The 24,096-nt window shown below is 30.5% G+C and overlaps 2 protein-coding genes across 2 annotated transcripts; both read right to left on the bottom strand.

Annotated features, from left to right (window-relative positions):
* Positions 1-2,926: 2,926 nt before the first annotated feature.
* LOC140174720 (secreted RxLR effector protein 161-like) lies at positions 2,927-3,631 on the bottom strand. Its single transcript, XM_072200221.1, has one exon. The coding sequence runs from the start codon at positions 3,629-3,631 to the stop codon at positions 2,927-2,929; it is 705 nt and encodes a 234-aa protein (XP_072056322.1).
* Positions 3,632-15,392: 11,761 nt separating this feature from the next.
* On the bottom strand, positions 15,393-20,426 carry LOC112708425 (probable terpene synthase 2). The gene is made up of 7 exons (XM_025760581.3): positions 20,128-20,426; positions 19,472-19,748; positions 18,407-18,785; positions 16,624-16,842; positions 16,334-16,475; positions 15,970-16,218; positions 15,393-15,846 (listed from the first exon to the last, which is right to left on the bottom strand). The coding sequence occupies exons 1-7, from the start codon at positions 20,305-20,307 to the stop codon at positions 15,547-15,549; spliced, it is 1,746 nt and encodes a 581-aa protein (XP_025616366.1). The 5' UTR covers positions 20,308-20,426; the 3' UTR covers positions 15,393-15,546.
* Between the last annotated feature and the right edge of the window lie 3,670 nt (positions 20,427-24,096).

Genomic DNA, 24,096 nt, shown 5'->3' with positions numbered 1-24,096 from the left:
GGCTGGAAAATCGGGACCACCAAATAGCAAAAACCCGCCTAATCCGCACCGCTTAAACCGCGGATTTTGGCGGGGCGGGGCGGGCTTTCTCACCGGACTAAGGTTTTTTTTAGTGAGGGGGTATTTTTACAAATTTTTTTGCCAAAATCTAACTTTTCCCAACCTAACTTACAAAAGTATGAAGATAAAAATTGAGTGTTTTGAATTATGTTTATGTTATTTTGGAGACAATATTTATAATTATGTTTTGGATTATGTTTATTTTGCTTTGAAAAGAATATTTATACTTATATTTTGAATGAAAATTTGGTTTATAATTATATTTATTAGATATTTATAATTACAAAGACTTTAATGTTTGTGAATATAAAAAATATAATTTTTTATGCCATTAGAAATTATAAATTTATTAATATGGTTGTAAAATTATATATATTACTTAGTAGTTAATAGTAAAAAAAAAAGGAGCTTTGTCGGGTTTAGCCTGCCAGCCTGCCAGCCCGCAGTTAGGCGGGGCTGGCCAACCCGCCAAAGGACGGGCTTCTGGCGGGGCGGGGCGGGCTTCCCGGCTTGCCACCCCTACCTCCATGGTTGGCAACAAATATTAGTCTTATTTTGTGCACAGTATTTAGTCAGATAAATCAAAAATTAATCTGTGACAAATTAAAATTTTATTTAAATATTTATTGTTGACTGACAAATTACTATATATATAAAATAATATTTAAATTTTTTATATTTATTGAAGTAAATAAATAAATTAACTATTTAACTAATTCAAATTAATTATAACAAAATATTAGTTGAAATGTTAAAGTTAATTTCCACAATAAGCTAAGTTTCACACTAATGTGCACTGCTAATTTCTTTCATGTTCTATTATTGGAGCCGTTCTAAGTATAGTTGTCAAAATCGAACCGAATTGGTCAGTTTGATAAAAAAACTGGTAAATCGGATCCTATACCAATCTGGTTCGAGGTTAGGACCGTTCAAGACAGAGAACCGAAACGAACTGGTTGAACCTGTAATGAACTGGCTAAAACCGGCCAAATCCTGTAAAAATCGGACCGGATCGAATCATTTGATCCCAACTGAAGGCGAAGCTACGATACATCTGAGTTCTGCAAGTCCACCATGCTCTCCATAAGCTCTAGCGTGCCAAGTGTCAAAGCTGTGTAGTTTTTGGATTTGAAAAATTTTTCAAAATGGCTATCATGGGGTTCAAAGTGCTCACACCAAGGTTGCAAGGAAGACAATCTAACCACCAAGCTACATTGTTTCTTACTAATATATATTCAAATTATAATACATATAGCAATTTTCTATTTACTTATATTCAATTGATTTTAATTTTAAAGTCACTAATTTTTAAATCAATTATATTTTATTTAACTATAAATTTTATTAATATATATATATATATATTAAAAAGATAAAAAATTATTAATCATAATTTCTTTTTTCTTTTCATGATTATATGATATCTACTAATATTATTTTTTCAATAAATACTTGTAGTATATAATAATAGGTAAAGACTCACATGCAGTTATCTTCATATGAAGTTGATAGTTGAAAATCGTTAGATGATATTTAGTTAAATTTGTCAAATTATCTATTTTTAAATATCAACTTCACATAAAAATTAACTGTATGTAAGTTTTTACTTATAATAATATAATAATACAATAAATATAAATTAATTAATAAAATATTAAAATTTGAAAATGATAATTATTTTTATGAAAATAAAATAAAAATAGTTATAATAAAAAAATAATTAAATTTTACATAATTATTTAATTATACCGGATTAACTGGTTTGATCAATAACCCACCGGTTGAACCAGTAATCCAGTAACCCAGTAATCTTATCGGTTCGATTCTGACAACTATAGTTCCAAGTGCCAATTCTAGAAAAATTGGTAGATCATAACTTAAATCGGTTAATCTAATTTCACTTAATAAAAATATAAAATTTTTAAAAATTTAAAATTAAAATTTTGAAAGGCATATATTTTTATTAATATTTTAATAATAATTAAATCTCAACTTTTAAAAATAACTAATACAAAAATAAATATTAAATTAATCAACAGAATAATATTTTAATTTAAGACAATAAAAGTATAAACATAACAATTTATATATATGTCCAATGAACCAGTTACTTATTTAATAATATTAATTATAAAAAATTAAACAGTTATCTAATCCTAAATAAATTAAGAAGCAATAAGAGCCTCAGAAAACTAACAATTATTTGGACACAGGACACAAAAAGAAAACCTTAATTATTTATGTGACGTGGTGGCTTGCACTTTTTAATTATATCTTCTTTCAGCCACTCTACTAAAATTGAAAAAAATGATCATGTGAAATAATATCTCAATTGTTGGTATATTATTAGTATATTTTCTTATTTTTCACTATAAGATAACCACTTTTCTTTTTATATGAGTCACTATGTATATTGCTCTACTTACTTTGAATACGCACCACAAGTAGTGATGAGTGATTGCATGAAGATGATAAGATCGGACATTATGAAAAGTGTAGTTGAGGTGATTGTGTGTAAGATGGATTGTGTGAAAGCGTTTAATTTTATTTCTAATCGTTAAGATTATTTTGAATTTATCGATCCGTTGAAGTTCAAAATAAAGAATATCATACATTAGAATTTATTACAATATACAGATGCAGAAAAAAAAAGTAATTTTATTAATTAATTTTGTTACAGATGAGATATATATACATGTACATAACACAGGGGTTTAACTATTTAGTGAAGGAGGGGTACTCTAACTAACTAATCGCTCATATTGTAGAAAAGCTAACTAAGTTACATGAGTGATTGACTAGTGACTAATTAACTTAGATAGTCCATAATATCTCCCCCCCCCCTCAAGTTGGAGATAAAGATTTATCATGCCAAATTTGGAAATGAGATTGTTGAATTGAGCTGGGTCACTAGCTTGGTAAACACATCGGCTAGTTGATGTTGCGTCCGAACATGAATGAGCTTAATAAACTCCGCATCCACCTTTTCACGCACAAAGTGGCAGTCCACTTCTATGTGCTTAGTTCTCTCATGAAAAGTGGGATTGGATGCTATGTGAATAGTAGATTGAGAGTCACAAAACAGCATAGAAAAGGGAACATCAATTTGAAAGTCAAACAAGAGGCCTTTCAACCATGTGAGTTCAGCAGTAGCTGCTGCCATGGCCCGATACTCAGATTCTGCGAATGATCTGGAGACTGTGGTCTGCTTCTTCGATCGCCATGCAACAAGAGAATCTCCAATGAACACACAAAATCTAGTGATACTCCGTCTAGTATTTGGACAACCTGCCAAATCTGCATCCACATAAGCCATTAGTCTCTTCTCGGAGTTTGTCGAAAAAAGTAAGTCTTGCCCTACGGTGCCTCTGATGTACCGCAGCAAATGATGAAGGGCATAAAGATGTGCAGTGCGGGATTGGGACAAAAATTGGCTTAGGGAGGAGACAGCGTAGGTGATGTCTAGGCCCGAGATAGTGAGGCACATCAATCTCCCTATAAGCCTTCTATAGCTCGCGGGATTCTTGAGCAACTCCCCATCTGAGTTACTACGCCTTAGGTTGGGTTCCATAGACAAAGAGGTAGGCTTAGATTAAGCAAAATTGGTGTCTTCAAGGATGCTGAGGGTGTACTTACGTTGGCTAAGAATAATTCCCTCATCTGATCGTGCCAATTCCAAACCCAAAAAATACTTCAAATCACAAGAACCTTCAATTTGAAGAGCGATTCCAATAACTTTTGCACCTTATACAACATGTCCTTAGATGGACTGGCCAGAATGATATCGTCTACGTATACAAAGAGATAGACTGTTTGGTCGCCATTACCATAGGTGAAAGGGGAGTAATCACGCCTCGATTATTTGAAGTGGTGACCAAGCAAAGCTGAAGAGAATTTGCAAAACCATTGACGGAAAGCCTGTCTCAAGCCATAAATGGATGAGAATGTGTCCTTGAAGTCTATACCAGCTTGTTGGGTGTATCCTTTTATAACGAATCTAGCTTTGTATCTGTCCACAAAATCATCTGCTTTGCATTTGACTTTGTAGACCCATCTGCATCCAATGGTGTATTTGCCAGCAGGTAGGGGCACCAAAGACCAAGTATTTGTGTCTTCCATGGCCTGGAGTTCTTCATCCATTGCTTTTCGCCATTCTGAAAACTTGACTACTTTATGGAAGAAGGTAGGTTCAGGGATTGCAGCAACATTGGCAATGAAAGCACAGTGAGATTGAGAGAGATGTTTAAAATTCATGTTGTAAACATTGTGGCATTGATAATCCTTGAGATACGGAGGTGGTCTTGATGGTCGAGATGTTCAGTAAGGTTCAGTGGTGGGAATCGCCTGAGATAAAGCTGGGACTTATTGAAGTTTTGGCTTTACATTGGTGGCAGGTGAAGAGGAACTAGGTGTCACATCAGAAAGGTAAATAGGCATGACCACATCAGAAAAGATATCAATAATAGTGCTGAAAGTCCTAGAGGATTGTTGAAATGGAAACTCGGACTCCACAAAGGTAACGTCCCTCGAGATAAAAATCTTCTTAGCGATTGGATCATAGAGCTTATATCCCTTGTAGCCAGAAGCATATCCAATGAAAACTGACCGCACTACATGTGGAGAGAATTTGTGTCATTTGGAAATGAGGGTGGAAGCATGAGCTAGACAACCAAAGACCCGTAAAAAATGGTAGTCCGGCTGTTTAGAGAATAACTTCTCATACGATGAGCTATATTGAAGGGCTGGACTTGGCAATCTATTGATTAGAAATGTGATAGTCAGAACACATTCGCCCCAAAATTCAATTGTGAGCCTTAGATTGGAAGAATAGAGCCCGAGCCACATTGAGTAAATGCTGATGTTTTTGTTCGACTGCAGAGTTCTGCTCAAGCCTTTTGACACATGAGAATTGATGCACTATCCCTTTCGAATTGAGGTATTCGGTGAGGAAAAGTTTACCTGCATTGTCTGATCGCATTTGCTTCACCCTGGTCTTAAGTTGAGTCTCAACAATATTGAAGAAATTGATAAAAGTATTAGCAGCATCAGATTTATGTTTCAACAAGAAGGTCCATGTGAATCTAGAGTGATCATTCATAAGAGTAAGAAAAAACCTCATACTATTATATGTAGGGACACGATAAGCCCCCAAATGTCACAATGAACCAAATAAAAAATGGCAGGACAAAAGGTATTATTTGATTGAAAGGATAAACGCCTAAGTTTGGCTAATTGACACACATCACAATTGGAGTGATTGAATTTTAAGGGTGTTAAAGACAAAATAGAATTCAACATATTGAAGACTTTTTCAGACGTATGACCTAATATTGCATGTCAAGTAGAGCTACTAACAGAAGAAACTAAATGACAATTATCAACATCAAAAGAAGGAGCATGCATTAAGGGTGGTGATTGCAGAACAAACAGATCATCAACTTCATCACCTCTGCCAATCACCTGCTTGGAGTTCTTGTCCTGTATCACAAATGATAGGTCAGAAAAATGGACACTACAATTTGACAATTTTAGAAGGGAACTAACCGAAATCAAATTAACTCTATAGGATAGAATGAATATGAAATTAAAAAGTGTTAAAGAGGGGTTGAGGACAACATTACCAATGGCTAATGCACGAATTTTGGTATGATCAGGTAAAGAAACAAAGTGGTTAGATAATTATTTTGGGTCAATTAAAGAATTAAAGGAGTTGGTGATATGAGTGGTAGCACCTGAATTAACAATCCAGGTACTTGGAACTGCCTTTTGGTTCAGTAACAAGAAGAGAACACTTCACCTGCACATATCTCAGGTTCAATGTTTTGAACAGCTTACTGTGGTTGAAGAAGAGCCATCAATTGGTTGTATTGAGCTGCCGTGAGAGAGAAGGGATATGTGAGTGATGAATCTTGCACTTCTTTAGCATGATTCACTTGAGCTACATGATGCACCTGAGGCTTGGGAGTCTTGTTTTGCAGATAGCCTGGTGGATAGCCATGAAGGTGATAACACTTATCTTTAGTGTGTCCCATGAGTCCACAGTGAGAGCAAGTTGGACGATCTTTCTTACCCTTTGGCTTTGAATTTTGGTGCATAGAGAACTTCAGAGACTACTTGACTGCGAATGCCATGTGTTGGCTAGGTTGAGGAGAAGTAAGTGCCCGTTGTTTCTCTTCTTGCAAGACCAGAGAGAAAACTTTATCAATTGAAGGGAGGGGATCTGATAACAAAATTTGGCTTCTAACATTTGCCAAATTTTTATTGAGCCCCATGAGGAACAGCATGACATATTCTTGATCGAGGTAGGTTTGAATCGATTTGACACCGCCGCAGGAGCACGAGACCAGAGGCTTGAAGGTATTCAGTTCTTCCTAAAGGATCTTCAACTTCGTGAAGTATTGTGAAACAGAGAGAGCGCCTTGGGTCAGTGACATGAGAGATCGTTTAAGCTCAAAGATGTGAGGTGCATTGCTTTGAGAGAAATGAGTCTCCAAGTCCTGCTAAAGGAGAGCGGCTGAACCCGCGTAGATCACGCTTGCAGCAGTGTCCTTGGAGATCGAGTTTAGCAACTACGTCGTGACGATGTCGTTGGTGCATTGCCAAGATTATGCAAGCACGGGATGAACATTTGGATCTGGTTTCTGCAAAGAACCATCAATGAAGTCAATCTTGCGTTTGCCACTCAACGCAAGACACATCCATCTGCACCACGAAGCATAATTGTCTTCTTGGAGCGGCTGAGAAACAAGCACGAGTCTTGGATAATCGCCGGACTAAAGTGAATAAGACTCGGGAATCGGCGAAGACTGTGCCGGAGAATTCGAGTTGCCTTGAGAGGAATTTGATTCAGAGATTGTGAACATCTTGATCGGAATCAGTGAAGCAAGCAGCTCGAAAAGGAAAGGAAAGAGAAGAAAATTGAGGCGAGAAAATCAGAAAATTTTCCCGAAAAATCACAATGAGAAGGAAAGTATAGCGGAATTGTGAAGAGAATTCACTTCTGATACTATGTTATTATATGCAGATGCAGAGAAAAAATGAGTAATTTCATTGATTAATTCGATTACAAATGGGATATATATACATGTACATAACACAAGGTTCTAACTGTTTAGTGAGGGAAGGATACTCTAACTAACTAATCAATTATATTGTAGAGAAGCTAACTAAGTTACATGAGTGACTGACTATTGGTTAGGCTAGTGACTAATTAACTTAGATAGTTCACAATATAATTGGCGTATTGACTTTTGTTTGATTATAAAATATACAAACATGATGACAGACACCATGACAAAAATAGTGATAAAGTTACAACTTTATTAAAAAAAAAATTTCTGCTTAAAAAAATTTAAAAATAATCTTAAATAAAATTATTCCTCTAATAGTTCTTTTATTTTTTTATTTAATTTATTTAAATAAAAGAAAAATTAAAAATCAAATTTAAATCAACATGGATCTTTATTGCAATGCTAATAAAAGAAAGAAAAAGAAAAGACAAAACACAATCCTAATAAATCTCCGATAATAACGGTAACTGACCCTCCAACCCTGTAGCATCTATACTTATTTTTCAAATTATAACCATCATCCACGACTCCATCCCTCTATTATTCACCCAGTTAAACCTCCATATGTCTCTCCTCTGTCTCAGCTCATCCACGACCCCATCCTTTTATATATATATTTTGTGTGTTGTTTAACTCATTGTTATTATACATTTTGTATTTCAATATAAGAAAGTCTAGATGCCAATATTTTTATTAAAATTTAGTTAGTACTTAATTAATAAAAAAAAATAAATAATTTTATATTATTAGATGTAATTTTATATCATTAAAAAAGTTAATAATGACTAATTGATGGCTATAAATCATAAAATTTATTAATTTTTTAACATGTTTTTTAACTATAAGAACAAACTATCAATATAAAATACATGTTAAAATACAAATATACATTTTTATAATTTTTAACATGATTATCATAAATTAGTTTCCTTTCCTGAATTAATCTCATCATCAATAACTGCAATTTTCAATCCGTTATATCTCATTCAAAATTTTAACATTCATGTGAATCTTGATCCCCGGATATTCATGAATACCTACCTCATCACGTGTTTGTTATAGTTCCAATTTTTTTTTTTCTCATCAATTACAAATAAAATAGGTACACGGTACAACAAGTCACCAATTCAACAAGTTAAGGTAAATAATTACGTTGTGTCAGGATAGTGTATATGAGAATAATCAGTAAAGTTGTGTTTGTTTTGAAAGACAAGACAGAGTATGATATGAGCAGAAATAATAGAATAAAGGTACTAAAAATTATTTTTTGGGTATTATATTTAGATATGATATATAAGATATTAATGCAATGTTTATATAGACAAGACTAAAATATTATATAAAATGACTAAAATAGTTATGTAATTCTAAATTTTTTACATCAAGTATAAACTAATTTAATAGAAAATGAGAGTATGTAAAAGTACAGACGAAATTTGAAAAAAATGTTTAGAGAGGCAAAAAATTTTAATAAAAACTATATAATAATATTTATATTAAAATAAAATTTATAAATATAATTATTTTATTTTTAAATTTATTATTAATATATAAGAATACATATTGTTAAGATTAATAAAAAATAAATCTGAGTTTGATTAATAAATTTTTTTGTTTAGGTTAATAAGCCAAATTAATTTTAAATAAAAAATCAATTTTAAAAAAGAATCCGTTTTTACATGAAAAGAAAATTAATTTTTGCACATAAAAATATTTTTTTATTTAGAAAATCAATTTTTTTTATCTAAAAACTTATTTTTCTTTTCAAAAACTGATTTTTCTTTAAATTATATAAAATCAATTACAATTTATAAATTAATTTTTAGTATTTTAAAAGATTAATTTTACTTTTGATAATATTTATCTTTTAAAAATTTTAAGATTAATTATTTTTATTATTATTTTTATTACAAATCAAATAATATAATACAAGATTAAAATGGTATTGAAGTAAAAACGATAAGAAGGAAAGAGTAGGAAGAAGAAAGTACCTCATTGAAAACAATGGAATAGAAAAAATAAAAAGGGATAATAATAAAGTCTGTATCCACTCTTTTAAATTCCGTGTCCATCATTGTCCTGTGTAAAAGAGTGGACACAAAAGTATAAAAAATTGTTTTAGAGACCATGTGTTCAATGTCCATGTCTCTGCTTTCAAACACTTTTTAAAAATGTATTGTCCATATCTCTATATCTTGCCTCCAAAAACAAACGCTACCTAAAAAAATGTAGTGCAGTCAAAACTAGAAAGAGTGAGTTAGAAGCAAGAATGTTTATGTCTATGCTAAGTCAGCAGTTATTAGTAAACTGGTAAAGAAATAGGAAAATTTGTCCAAAAAAAAGATAAATTGATTGAATTGATTCCGTTTGTAGCAATTAACCAATTTAAAATAATAAAACACAACAAATTAAAAATTATATATATTATATATAAATATATTACTTTATTATATTTGATTCAACCTTACATAAATTTTAACTAAACCTTTAGTTCAATTAGTTTAGTTTTCATAATCTTGTTTGAAAGCATGGCCTTCACAGCTCAATCAAGCTTCACAGAAAATCCAATTTCAATGAAGTTAGATGGAGACTACTTTCTACAATGGAAAGATAAATAAAATTCACCATTAAAGGGCATGATCTTGTAAAACACATAACTAGAACAATTAAACTAAGTGGCGTTGTGAATCCTAAATATTCGAAGTTAAAACAACAAGATGCTTTATTCAAATCATGGTTGTTGGCTTCGATGACAAATCCTTCCACCACAAGAATGGTTGTATGCCTTTTCACTTTTTCAATTTGGAAGAGGTTAGAGGCACATTTTTTCCCTGTCATGTCAAGACTATTGATTTGTTAATCTCAGTAGGAGAACAAGTTAGTGAAGATGATCATGTTAATGGAATGAAAAAGTATTGGTAGATAATGAAAGTATTAAACAATGTAAATAATGAATATATCGGATGTTTAATTTACTAGGTGTGCAGATAGTTATTCTAATATTAAGATTTAGGTAAATACTTTAGGAATATAGTGTATTTTTTATTTTATTGGGCCAATTTTAGAATCCATTGTTCACATTGTTCACAAAAGTCATTATCTACCTAACAAAGTCCATATACAATTTTGCATGGATTAATTACAGAATATGGATCTTTGATTATTGTTCTAGTGTCAAGACCAATGAGTATAACAGTTGCAGAATTAGCGGCATTGCTTCTTGCTCAGGAAAGTATGGAAACTAGATCAATTTGCTCAGATATATGTAGTTCAATACAGTCTTCAAAGTGGTTTCAGAGAAAATTTAAGAGGTAGTCTTGGAGGAAATAGAAGCAAAATAGGAGGAAGAATGAAAAGAGAAGGTTATAGTAGAGGATATGGTGATGGCGGAGGTGTCAATGGATCATAAATTCATAATTCACTCCAAATTGATTGTGAATCAGCATAGTGAAGGAAAATATCCTGCCAAATGCTAGGAGCAAATTAAGTTTGCACAAGGTCGCTCATGAACAGAATTATTACTGCCCAGGACAGCAATAGTTCTGTTGCCTCAGTTGTCGTCTTGTCGATCCTAATATGGTTTGGTGCGATACCGTATTTAAGTTGTACAAGAATCGCTTCTATGAGTTGGGGTAGTTCTTTACGGGTCCGTCTAAAATCAGCCCAAGTATTTTGGGCACATCTGATGTACCATGTAATTAAGATCATTGGATTATGTTAAAAAAAATTCAACGGTTGAGATGATATTAATTTAAAATTTTTTAAAAATTAAATCAAAGGACATGATATATTTCAAAATTCTAAAAAGATTCCTCCTCTTCCTTAGAGTAAAACGAAACCCTCCCTGCCTCTGTCTGCTAATCTGGGTAAGGCTGACTAAAATGAAACCCTACTCTACCCCTATGTGCTCATCTAGAAAACACTTCCTTGGACGAATGCCGGCAACATCATTCCGAATGCCGGCATTACCAAGATTAGCGCCAAGAAGGCCATGACACCGATATTGTCGAGGACAACGGTGAAGGGAAAGAGCAAGATTATATGGTTTAGGTGACAAGAAGACACGGATGGGGATAACCATGTGTTACTGTGGTCATTGACGCCCTGTTGGTGGTTTCGAGCTCCTCTTTGAATTTTGTTAGAATTTTTACAATGTCAATTTCTGAGAAATCACTTGTCAGATCTCACTAGAACTACACTCAAGACTGTAATGATTATAACATGAAAAGTAAATTCAACAAAATCACAGAGTACTTGCATTCAATTTCTGATTATGTGGATATCAAAAGGGGCTTCATGGGTTGCAATTTTGTTGTTTTTTTCATTATGATTCTATTGTTTGTAGAAGACGTTAATTACTTTATTGTGATTTTGCTCAAACTTCTTAATGAACTAAATTGTAGTCCTTCCAAGGTAGCATCATACTAAATTATATAATTATTTTAGCGAAAACTAGAGATAGTTGCTAGCAAACATGATGTTAATTTAAATCAAAACTTCAATTGATGTTTTAATTTGATTCCACTGAGGAAGCCAAAGTCCATCATGTGGAGGTCTTTTGGTTCATTGTTTTGCTGGAAAATTAAGGAGATAAGCTTCTTCATTCCTATCTTTAGTTTAGAATTTTTTTCCTTTGTGCTAGAATAAATTATAAATTTTCATGGTTACCTACCTGCCTTGTTTCAATAGTTAAATCTGAACAGACAAATATGACAACAAAACTATTTTGGTCAACTCCTTAGAGCCTTGCCATGGAAATTTAAAAGTCCACTACTCTTGAAATATGTCCCCTCTTACCATTTAATATATCAATCTACCATTTTGTCCCAAATGCTTCTTACTATTCAGAGAACTAAGAAAAATAACTAAATGCATGAACATTAAGCTTGGTTCAGGATTCTCTCATTTTGACTTATTGGCTTGTTTTTACTTTTGTGTGATTTAGGTCTATTAAACTTTTAATTTGGTGAATCTAAGTTAAGTCCTAATGACAATAGAGGCATCATAATCAAGAGTGAACTTTCATTCACCAATGGAGATTGGGAGCAGGTGGTCATGAAACCTTTTGGCATACTTTTGTTTCATTCTACTAATAAACTTTTGGCACAGTTGGAGCTTGAATTTCGACCACCAATGTCAGATTCAAGCCTTAGTACAGTTGGTGCAGCGAACCAACATGAGTAGGTAAACTACTTTTGGATTTGATCACGGAGAATCCAATCGAGGGAGTGATGAACCCGCCATACATGATGATGTATAAATGGGAACATAATCCTTGTGTAATTCTTGAAAAGAAATGTAGTTGTCACTATTTTTTTTATAAATAAAAATTTAATTTAATACCTACCAGATGGTGGATTGATTGTTCCTTTGATTAACTGAGTTAGAGGATTGATTATGTATGTTGTTTGTGTAACTTATTTTAATTGTAATTAAATTCAATTAGCTAGTCAGTTGCAAAGTGGAAGCTCGGTGTAAATTGATGGTTGCTAGTCTTTTGATGTACTAAGAAAATGGATGAAAGAATGTCTCAATTGTTATTTTATTGAATAATTTTATTTATTTTATTTGAGTTAAAGAGTTCAGTTTTATTATTAGTGAACCTAGATGATTTTTCCATTCTATTTTTCATTTTTTATTATGTTGAATTGGTTGTTTATGATGTTATGCGTATCATTGAATTCAATAAATTTTGATTATTGCATAATTGATTTGAATGGTGATTTAGCATGGCATAAAGTTTTGGTGGCTGAATTGGAGGTAAAACATTAACCAAAATTTTCTTGATATGGTGTAGGTTGTAAGATCAAAACAAAAAAAAATCATATAAAACTGTATATTGTAAGTATAAAAAGAATGGTTAGGTTTGTTCATCAATTTTTCATCCGTTAGACTCCATGAAGGATTCAATATAAAGCAATGTTGAAGACTTACAATACGATTACCTAAAAGTCTAAAATAAATTATTCATTCAACGGTAACAATTTAATGTATGAAAAAACTACTTAAAAGTAATTCGAAAAAGAAAATATCAATGATACATCATACTTCATCCAAACTACACCAGCATCAAATCTTATAAAAGAAGACAGTATGGTCAAACAATAACTATATGCCAAACTGTTTCATATGCAATGCCTTATTCTAAACTAAATAACACCACTAAAGCATGAATTCAATTGCAAGCCTATTAACAGGATCGTAAGCCAAATGCAGCAATCTCTTGTGCATAAGAACATCCATGGCTCTCTCAACATTCTCATTTGGCGGGTACCTGCATTTAAATAGAAACTATCATAAGATTAAAAAAAATCAAACATCATGGCCATGCATCCACATTATTCTATAGCCTTCTGAATGATTTTAGCTTGTGATGGGTTTATGCTATACCAATCAATAAAAAATCTTTTCTTGCCTCACAAAGTATGTTCAACATGCCAAAATAAAAACTCAAGCAGCAAAAAGGTTCTGTTCTTGCCTTCAGTGTGCGCTGTAGCTACTGAATGCTCCTTTAAATCTCTGGCATTTGCAAACATATTCAGCATCCTTTAATTAGAATTCATAATCAAATAATCAAAACTAACCAACAAATTAGTAGTGACCACTGAATTTGCAAACAGAATCATAGTACTAACTACTGAATTTACAAACAGTAAAAAAAAATCAAATTGCAGTAGCAAAACAAAACAGAACAAAAATAAAATTTGAAAATCACAAACAAAATCATAAACACAGATCTTGAAAACAGAATCATAAAAATAGAATTCAAGATATTTTAACACTCATAAACAGAACAAAAAAAATCGAACAAACACATAAACAAAGTAAAAAAATAATTAAATAAAATCAATAAAGCAAATTCATACAAAAAAAAAGCTGAACAAATACATTGGAACTCTGGAAGTAGAGCGATGAAGGGGCAGACGGAGCACCACGGCGTTGACGACGATGCTGACTCGCTGAGACCCACACCACCACTCTGAGGCTGAAGACGACGCGAAGAGAAAAGAGAGATATTGAGAATGAATGAGACAACGAGATGCTGGGCTGAGAAGAGAGAGAGGGTGAGAACGACGCCGGGAGAAGGACTGAGACCAGCAGCAAGTGCTGGAATGCACGGCGACGACAGAGATCAGAGAAGCGTGGAGTAGATTGTGGTGGTTTAGTGGATAGAGAGGCAATGAGATTACAGGTAAAGAAATTAGGTTTCTCCAATCCCTCATGAATTTAAAAAATATTTGGGGTAAATATAAAATAATAATTATTATTATTAAATCCCATATGGGTCATATTTGTAAATAGTTTAGTGTGCACATCAGAAAAGCTCAAAAGACTTGAGCTTACTAAAGACAAACCCGTTCTTTACCAGCAACCTCTGCACTTTCACATTGACGGATTCGTCCACCTCTATCACCAGTCCTGCCGATCTTGAGGACAATAATATCGATTTGAGAGAACAGGTGCAGAATCTCACCTAGAGCCTTCACCAACAGGCTCAGCAACTACAGTAGGTCGAGGAGAGGTATAACGTGATCCTCGCACGCGTACCAGACAAGATTCCTTTAGGCTGGAGTTTATATTAGCCAATTGCAGTAGCGAAATCAGTGGATGGAGTAACAAATGGCAGTGTACTAGAAGCAAATGCGCACTGGTGACAATGGCGCTACTAGAGGGATACCGACATCACTGCTAGACCACCGCCTCAACAAGACCAGTGGAATGACGTTGACAACAACAACTATTAGGATCCATAATTCTTAAGATTTTCTTCTACTTTATTTGATTATATCTTATTTATTAGATTTTTTGTTTTGTACGTACACTTTATATTTTACATTGTATATATAACTGACTGTGTTTAATAAAATCTTTATTTGATTGTCATTAATTAAGATTTGACTGCTAATTATGCTAAAAAAAATTTTAAAAAATTTAAAAATTATTTGAACTTATCATCGAATTTACTAGGATAAAATCTAACGGTACGCAAGCTCCAAATTTTGGCACCAAAGTTATTAACTTTTATTTTGTCACACTCTTTGCAGAATTTACCAATAATTACAATCAAATTTAGTAATTCGGTAGTAAATAGTTATCGGTGAAAATATTATCGTCGGCTTAAATTCGACAATAATAAATTTATCGGTGGATTATTTCTATAATCTCACCATAAATTCAACAATTTTCAGCGTATTTTTTTTAATAAAAAATTATAAGATAAATTATTTAATACGAATTACAATGACATGAAGTCATGAAAAATACATTATAATATATCTTTATTCAATATAAAAATAACAGATAATTATTATATAATTATTCAATATACAAGATTTAGGACGACTACTATGTATATAGCCTCACCCCCTATTTCAAATACATCTTCAGCAGCATTTTGTGTATAATTTATAAAACTCTAGTAGATAGTGATGGGATCTAAAAGTAGCTCAGAAACACGTTCTTTCATAAACTCTCCGTTTGTGAATCTGTCTTGAAAATTTGCATATGTAAACTCAGATATACGTCCCAAATTAACAATACATTCAAGCACTGCCTTTGGGATATGATTATTTGGATTGAGGCACACTTCATTTATATCCTTCCAAAAATCTTTGATTTCCTTTTGAATGAGTTTGTATGTCTCTTCTTGTGAAATTCCATATTGTTTCATGCAGCATTCAACTGCTGAAGCAACATGATCTCTTTCCCGCTCAAACTACAAATAAATTAACCAAATCCGAAATTATAACTTGTAAAACAATTAACGATTAGAAATTTTAATGATAAATTTGATAGAGAAAAGGATATGATATATTATTATTAGTGAGAAATAATTAACCTTATGTGAAGCCAGATCATCCTTGAGTCTGCCAACAAGTGATACAGCTTTTATGATTGTTGTTGGATCGCTAAAAATCCAATCAAAGACTTCTTTGGTTGCAAATTCACCAAGACCAACAAATGCTACTATGTGAAGTGGCAATGAAGAAGATATAGCTCCATTATCCTTGTATTCATCATATGTCGGAACATAATCCTCATTGCACCATTTTGCTTCCAACAAGTATGCTTCTGCCAAATTTAGAAACTGCACGTATATACAACAATTATAATGATGATTAATTAACTAAAGTGGAGGTTAATTACTAAAGCATTATTTTTTTTCACTATGGATACAAAATTAGCACTAGCTTTAAACCTACCGCTTGTTTAACATTTTTCAATACTAGGGTTGATTTTTTCGCATCTACTAGTGCTGATTCAATTTCATCCACCACTTCTGAAACTGCGTTAAAGACCACTTTGAAACATGTTGGAAGAGATTTGATCGGATTAATATTCCATCTGAAAATCAAAATAACATAAGAAAGTTAATAAGTTTTGTTGTTGTTTGAGGATTGCTAATATAAATTAGAATTTCAGCAAATAAGAATATTTTTTTAAGTCATTTTTTTATTAAGTGAAGATAACTTTTTTTTCCTTTTTGGTTTACCTTTTGATTGCCTCTGTGAAGAGCTCAAGTTCTTCAACTGTGCCATAAGCATCATAAGTATCATCAAGAAGACACATACATGCAGTCATTTTGCCCACAATCCTTCTATGAGTGCTATGTTTAGGCTCTGAAGACATAGAAAATGGCCAAAGGTATGCCTCAACCACCCTTTCTCTAGCATAAGGAACTTTAGTTGCAAAATCTGATTTTTTCCACCACCTGCAATTAATAATATAATAATGATTCAATGTTAAGTCATAATGTTGGTTGATAGAAAATGGGTTCATGCTGATTTTTATTTTTTAATTATGATATTTCATCTATTTTTTACCTTTTATTTTGTCAATTTCATCGATTACCTTTTAAACCTTTTTTTGTCACTACACTACTCACACCACTCACATTATGAGGTTTTTAAACCATATTCCAGTTTTAACTAAAATTGAAACTTGGTGTAGCTTTTTAAAGACAGTCAACTCTGCTGTTTAATTAAGGCCATAGTTATTTTTTACCTATTTTTTTTTTAGGTCAATTTTATGGTGTCTATAAGTTAGTATCTAAATTTTGTCTAATTTATCTTTTGCAGTAAATTTTGATTTTTTAAAAATTATTTATTGTTATATTTTTTAAATTAAATATTATTTTTTAATATTTTTTAATAAATAGATACCACTTTTTAGACACTATAGCATTCACCTTTTTTCTATTGGGTATAGACTTTTTTTCACTTTCTATTTTTTTTTTTGATATTTTTTTACCTTCTATATTTGCATCATTGCATGGCATCTCTAACATAAGTTTTCTAGTAATTTTGTTTTCGTTTTTATTTTTTAGGCATTGGTCTAGCTAGCATTGCTATTTCTTTACACAGTTTTTGTTATCCCAAAAATCTCAATCTATTTATATTATATAAAAATTATGCATGTTTATTATAGAATGAATTTAGGCCATATTATTATTCATAATCGGATCATGAATTTACATAAATGACAACTTTTATAATATAAAAAATAATGAATTTTTATATAAAATGATACTAAAATTTAATCGTGCAATTAAATTTAATACTTATTATTACTCAATTGAATTAAAAAATAACAATTAAATATAATTAATATCTATATTAAAAATATAATAATAATATTCAGTTATAAATATTCAAAGTGAATACCATTTGATCTACTTAAAAATATTTAGTACATGTTTATTAGTAAAGTTTTGTTATTATTACTCCATCTCATATATATATATATATATATATATATATATATATATATATATATATATATATATATATATATTCTCTTAAATAAATTATTTAAAATATTTTTAACTACGATCAACATTAGCATAATAACGTCTACTTATTATGTATACATTCTAATATATTATGATTAATAAAATTTATTTATAATTTTATGTTATATTTTTTATATTTTTGTTCTCAATATTTTTTATTTTTTAAATTATCTCTAAACACAAACAACTAAAGAAAATTTTAAAATTACGCCATAAAGCACCATTTTCTAAGAAAGTATTAGTAAACAAATTATAGATAACAATATAAAGCCTATTACACTGTTGGACTTCAGCTTCAAATCATTTTTATTTTGTCATTATTCTTTTGAGAAGGAGCATTTGTTGCCTAGTCCAAGAAAGCAAATGTAGGAGTATTTATCATAACCAAAAAAAGAAAAAAGAAAAAAGAAAGAGAAAGATAAGAAATACTACTACTTGGTTATATACTCATATGTAAAGTTATGTCACTTAATTAAGTACGTACCTGGTAATATTTCCAAGTTCTTTTTGATGCATTTTCTGTAAAACATTAAAATCTAATTTTGCAAAAGTTAAAAGAACTTTGTTGTGAGAAGGATCCTCTTCATAGAAAGACATATAACATCTTGCCGCTATTCTTGCAACTCCCTTGTGAAAAGGTAGCATTAAGCTCTGATCAATTTGCTTAGCAAGATATGTGCTCAACTTATTATTGGTGATCATGGACTTGAGGTTAGTGTATGTAAAATCACGTGCTTCATCTAGTAAATCTTCTCCATGAACACTTAATTGTGCTGCTTCATATAAGTTCCATAATCCTTGAACATCTTCAGTAATGGTCTCATTGAACTTTCCTTTATTGTTCTTGAATTTGTTGAATATATCTATGTAAATTAATCACAAACATTATTATATATCTGTGTAACATAGGCAGTGTACAGTGTAAATAGAAGCCAGTAATGTCATGATATTACTTTTTTTAAAAAAGTTAAATTGATAAAAAAATATATAAATGGTCATATTATTTTTAATATGTCTTTGTCATGTAAGAGTTTTTTTTTTTTTTTTGAGTTTACATAAATTTTTATATAAATATTTTTTTTACTTTACTTATGCTAAAAAAAATTTTTACTCAATAGGAAATTGAAGTCTAAATTTTTAAGTCATAGAAGTTATACTACTAAAAAAATTATTTTTATCGATCATTTATTTTTATTTTAACGGCAATAAAAATAGTTGCTAATGTTTACTAACAATTAGATATTAATCGTTTTATGTTTAATCGTTAAAAGATTTTAGCGATAATTATATAATTACTGGTGAAGAGGTTTGATGACCAAAAAAGGTATATAATTATTATTATAATATATAATAATAACAAAAAGTATATAATTGATGCAAAAATATAATTAAATAAAATATACAGTGACTATTATATTATTACTATTAAAAATAATTTTTATTTTAGTAATCTTAATATCATGTTATGATACACTATTTTTATAAAAAATTTTATAGAAAAAACACATAAATAATTATATTTCTAACAAATAAATATATAAATATATACCTGATAAAATGTGATATCCTTTTTGTCTAAGCAAACGAAAGAGTAATCCAAAGTGTAGATCACCTTCTTCTATGTTGAGTGCATTGTTGATGAAAATATTTTGAATTTGTTCTAATGCTTCATTAATCTCACGTTCAAAATGATAAGATATACTCAATCGTTGCATTGAATCGATAATATTTAATTTTTGTGAGATATTGGTTGAAGAAAGAAAAATCTTCTTCACTTCCTCTTTACATATTTCAATTTGTTGCGTCATGTTTTCATTCGCTGCATCCTGCAATAGTTTACATGAATCAAAATGTCCATGTGGATGCATATATAACTCAAATTTTTACTTAAAATAATGGTTAATTAGGATACATTTTATATATATTGCTTTTATCCTCCAACAAAAAATATTGACGCAACTAAACACGTGGAACCCATGCATTTTCAAAACACATCAAACTAAACAATATAATATTTTATATATATATATAATAAAATTATCGTTCATAGAAGTTGATACATACAGTTTTAGCCCGATTAAATATTTCCTGAGTTTAAAAGTTAAAAAGAAAAAGAAAAAAAAAACTTGAGAAGGTATGTATAGCTACTTATATTTATCTCATGATACATGTATGTATGTGCATATACAAAATTAAATAACATACGACGGATTCAAAATCAGCATATTTGAGGAAAGTATCGTGCCAAATGCTAGGAGGAAAATTTGCAGTGTGTCGCTTTGAGTTAGAAGGGGCATGTTGAGTGGAAGTCATCACTGGAACCGAAGCTGATGAAAAAATAGTCATGGTGGTGCTTTTGATATGTATGGGCAGTATGGCATGCATTTGATAATGGACGATTTTAAGTCGATGATATATGTGGTGAATGTAAGGATAACAAATGAGCGTCGGTGTAATTTTTAAATCTTTTTCCTTTTTCTATTGACAGGGTCCAGGTAAAAAATGACCCGACCCGAACCGGATAACACCCCAACCCAACAGGATCCTACTCTAGACGCCGTATGTGTTCTTCGAAGGTCAGAGAAGAAGATTCAGGTGTCATCGCCGCCACTAGGTGCCTTCGATCAACATCTCCGTCGCTGCTCCGTCCAGTCCTTCTCCATCCTCCATCGCGTTTTCCAGGATCATCTCCTCCGTGATGGTGCCCGCAACGGTGATGTTGTCGGCGACCATTTTCTTCCACAGTATTCTTTGTTGTTGCTCCATTAATGGCTTCTTTGTGGATCCTTTTGGCATTGCATTTCCCTTTTTACCATCGCAATAAACTTCCCACACCGCGTTTCACACTCGCCTAATTACATATTACTGCTGTACTGCATAACAGCCATCTATCCTCACTTAATCCGCTCGCCATGAGGTTGGCAAGTAGGAACTGTATTTCTGGTTTCGAGTTAGAGAGCCAGGTTAAAATTAAATGAGAATTAATAAAAAATCACATCTTAGTCTTTTTAAAATTAATTCTCTTTTTAAAATTAATTCTTAAGATATTTTAGTCTTTCTAAAATTAATGTTTAAAGGAATATTTTAGTTTTAGAATTAACTAAAAGAGAAGTTGTTTTAAAATTAAATTTCTAATTTATGATGTAATTAAACAAAATTAATCTCAAAAGATTATCTTAATCTTTAAAACATTAACTAAAAGTGTGTTTTTTAATTTTCATAAGATACATTTAAAGAGTTTTTTTGTGAAACAATCATAAAAATATTTTTTTGTAAAATTAGTTAAATAGCTATTTCAGTCATTTTATAATTAATTATAATACCATTTTAGTATAAATCATTATATAATATATATTTTAGAAGAAAAAAAAACCGATACAAATAATATGATCCACGTATTTTTTTTTTACTCATCAACATTTTCATCATATTAATACGTACTGAAACAAGTATCTAAATAAATTATTATAAATACAAATTTAAATATTGTGGCCTACTTTGTAAGGCATAAAATGCGGATAAATATTCAACCATTTTCATCGTTCTCCTTCGGATAGAAGAAATATGCACTTTTATAACATGTTCTTTATTATACTTAGTCACCCATCACTAGCATGCAATGCAATTTGATATGCAGTTTGCCAAGAACTAATTAACAAATGATCAATCATATCAGATTGATTATGTATTAAAAATATAAATATTTTTTTTATATAAATAATTTTAAAAATAACTTATAAATATGCTCAAACAAGAGTCAAGTTCCTCTTAAAAGTATTGGGTAAAAAGATAGAATTCCAAAAAACACTTTAAGGAGTTGAATTTTTTTTTTGTGGGAACTAAATTGGTGAAAATGGATTGGTTGAATTTAGAAGGTAAAGAGTGTTATCTAATTAAAAGAAAACCAAACTAGATGTCCCTTCACTAATGTCACATTTCATGAGCCTTAGTTTAACTTGTATAAATCAACTTCTTCCCTTAAACACTTGAAAAGACTTGAAGTGACGAAAATACCTAAAAATATTTGGGATAAAAGGAGTAAACTAAATATCAGACTATAACCATAGGACAATAGATTTCCTCTTCAAAATGGTTTTACACTATAAAAGGACCTCAAGGCACGGGATTCGATGGTGACAGAACGTTTGAACCATTAAATGGTCCTATAACAAAACATATTTTTTAAATTTTTTAATAACTGCTAAATAGTCCTTATTTAATTTTAATTATAAATTAATCTTTTATATATTATTTAATTATAAAATTTATTTTTTATTTTATAAATTATTATTTAATCATTCATCTATCATGTTTATTAATAATAAAAAACTAAAACAATAACAAATTAGATGTTCCACTAATCGTAATAAATATTTTGCAATCTTAATCGATTATAATTTTATCATTGATCCGTTTACATACATATTGGATTGGAAAAATCGTGTTTGTTAGAAATTCAATCGATTGGATGGACAAACCAATCGATTGAAATTCAAGCTTTCTAAACTTTAATCAATTGAATTGATACACAATCGATTGAATTTTGCAGGGCATGTGGAATTTTTTTATTCAAATCGATTGAAATCATCAAAACAATTTGAGAAATACATAGATACACGGGAATAAGCTCTATTTAACAAGAATTTTTTTCATTATAAATTAAAAAAACCCATTATTGTACTCCTATATACTTTGAAGAGACGATGATAATGATTGCCATTGTGAAGCTTAATAATTTGAGTTAGCCATTTTTTTTAGAATTTGAAGTGAAATTCGCCTTGTTCAGCATAAAAAAATTTCATATTTTTTGAGAAATTAAAAGTTGAAAAATTGGGTTTTGGAAAATAATAATTTTTTATTTTATTTTATTTCAGAAAAAAATTCATTACTAAAAGATAAAAAAAATATTTTTTCATTATACACTCAATTTCATGAATAAAGGATCGAAACAAAGAATTGCAAAATTAGAGATTATATTCACTAATCTCGATTTTGTAATCAAAATAATGGATTGTTTTTTAAACACTACAGTGAAAAAATTGATTGGATCTTTATCGCCAACTGTGATTATCAATTAATGATGAATAAATATTGGATATTAAAGAGATGGATAAACAATAAAGAAAAATTTTATATTAAGTAGATAGATAAACAATGAATAAAAATAATGAAAAAATTGATAATCAATCAGATTGATAAATGATTCTCATTGTAGGATTGAGTAATTGATGATAGATTATTCACTAATTTATAATCTTAATATTAAAGAAAAGATAAAATTAGAATATCTAAATTAAAATAAAAACTTAAAAATTGAAAAATAAAATTCAGAATATTTAAATTATACTTAGTTTTAACTTCATAGTTTACAATTTTCAATAAATCAACAATCAATAAAATTTCTTTATCTTTTCTTTTTCTTCATTATTCTTTCACAATTTTATTATCTTTGCGTACTCTTTATGTACTCTTTCCGTTTTATTATGGTATTAGAGCTTCTCTTGAGCTCTATTGACATCCATGGGAAAAATCAACCAATTCAAATTTTAAAACTCTTTCAACCTCTCCTTCCACTATGAATAATCAACTTCCCTACTCTATCCTAGATCAAGGAGAAATGGCACACCAACAACTTCATCCAGAGCCTCTTTTGAACCTTTCGTCAGTCCATCACTTTTCTTTCATAGCACTTCCTTCCAATAAAGACGCTCGTCTTTCAAACTAACTTGAGCTTTTGTCAAGTCCAACTACTCATTATTTTTGTTTTTTCAATACTTTTTCTACTGTTAACAATTTTTCAATTCGAGATTCATTTTTGAATACTTGGATCATTGATTCTGATACCACGGATCACATTGCATCAAATTTGTCTTGGTTTATTTCTTACACAGAAATTTCTCCTATTATTGTTCATTTACCAAATGGTTCTTAAACTACTATTTCTTATAAAGGTATCATTCAATTTTCACCATTCTTGATTCTTCATGATGTCCTTTATTTACCTCATTTCAACTTTAATATTATCTCTGTCTCAAAAATTACTTCAGCGTTCATATGTGAACTCACTTTTTCATCTTCTTCTTGCACTCTACAGAGCAACAATTTGGGAACAATTGATTTGTCCAAAATGAGAGAGGGATTATATGTCTTTGAACCCAATTTCGGTAAAATTTT

This window comes from Arachis hypogaea, chromosome 8, assembly GCF_003086295.3.
Source record: "Arachis hypogaea cultivar Tifrunner chromosome 8, arahy.Tifrunner.gnm2.J5K5, whole genome shotgun sequence".
NCBI classification, from domain to species: Eukaryota; Viridiplantae; Streptophyta; class Magnoliopsida; order Fabales; family Fabaceae; genus Arachis; species Arachis hypogaea.
Note: the sequence above shows the minus strand (reverse complement) of the source record. Positions and strands in the feature narration are given on the sequence as shown.

Excerpts from the sequence above, each read along its gene's own strand:
- LOC112708425 (XM_025760581.3), bottom strand. The coding sequence starts at position 20,307 with ATGCATGCCATACTGCCCATACATATCAAAAGCACCACCATGACTATT. Across the intron at positions 19,749-20,127 it reads ATGCTGATTTTGAATCCGTC|GATGCAGCGAATGAAAACAT; the intron begins GTATGTTATTTA and ends AAACTATTGCAG. Across the intron at positions 15,847-15,969 it reads ATGATCTGGCTTCACATAAG|TTTGAGCGGGAAAGAGATCA; the intron begins GTTAATTATTTC and ends ATTTATTTGTAG.
- LOC140174720 (XM_072200221.1), bottom strand. The coding sequence starts at position 3,631 with ATGGAACCCAACCTAAGGCGTAGTAACTCAGATGGGGAGTTGCTCAAG.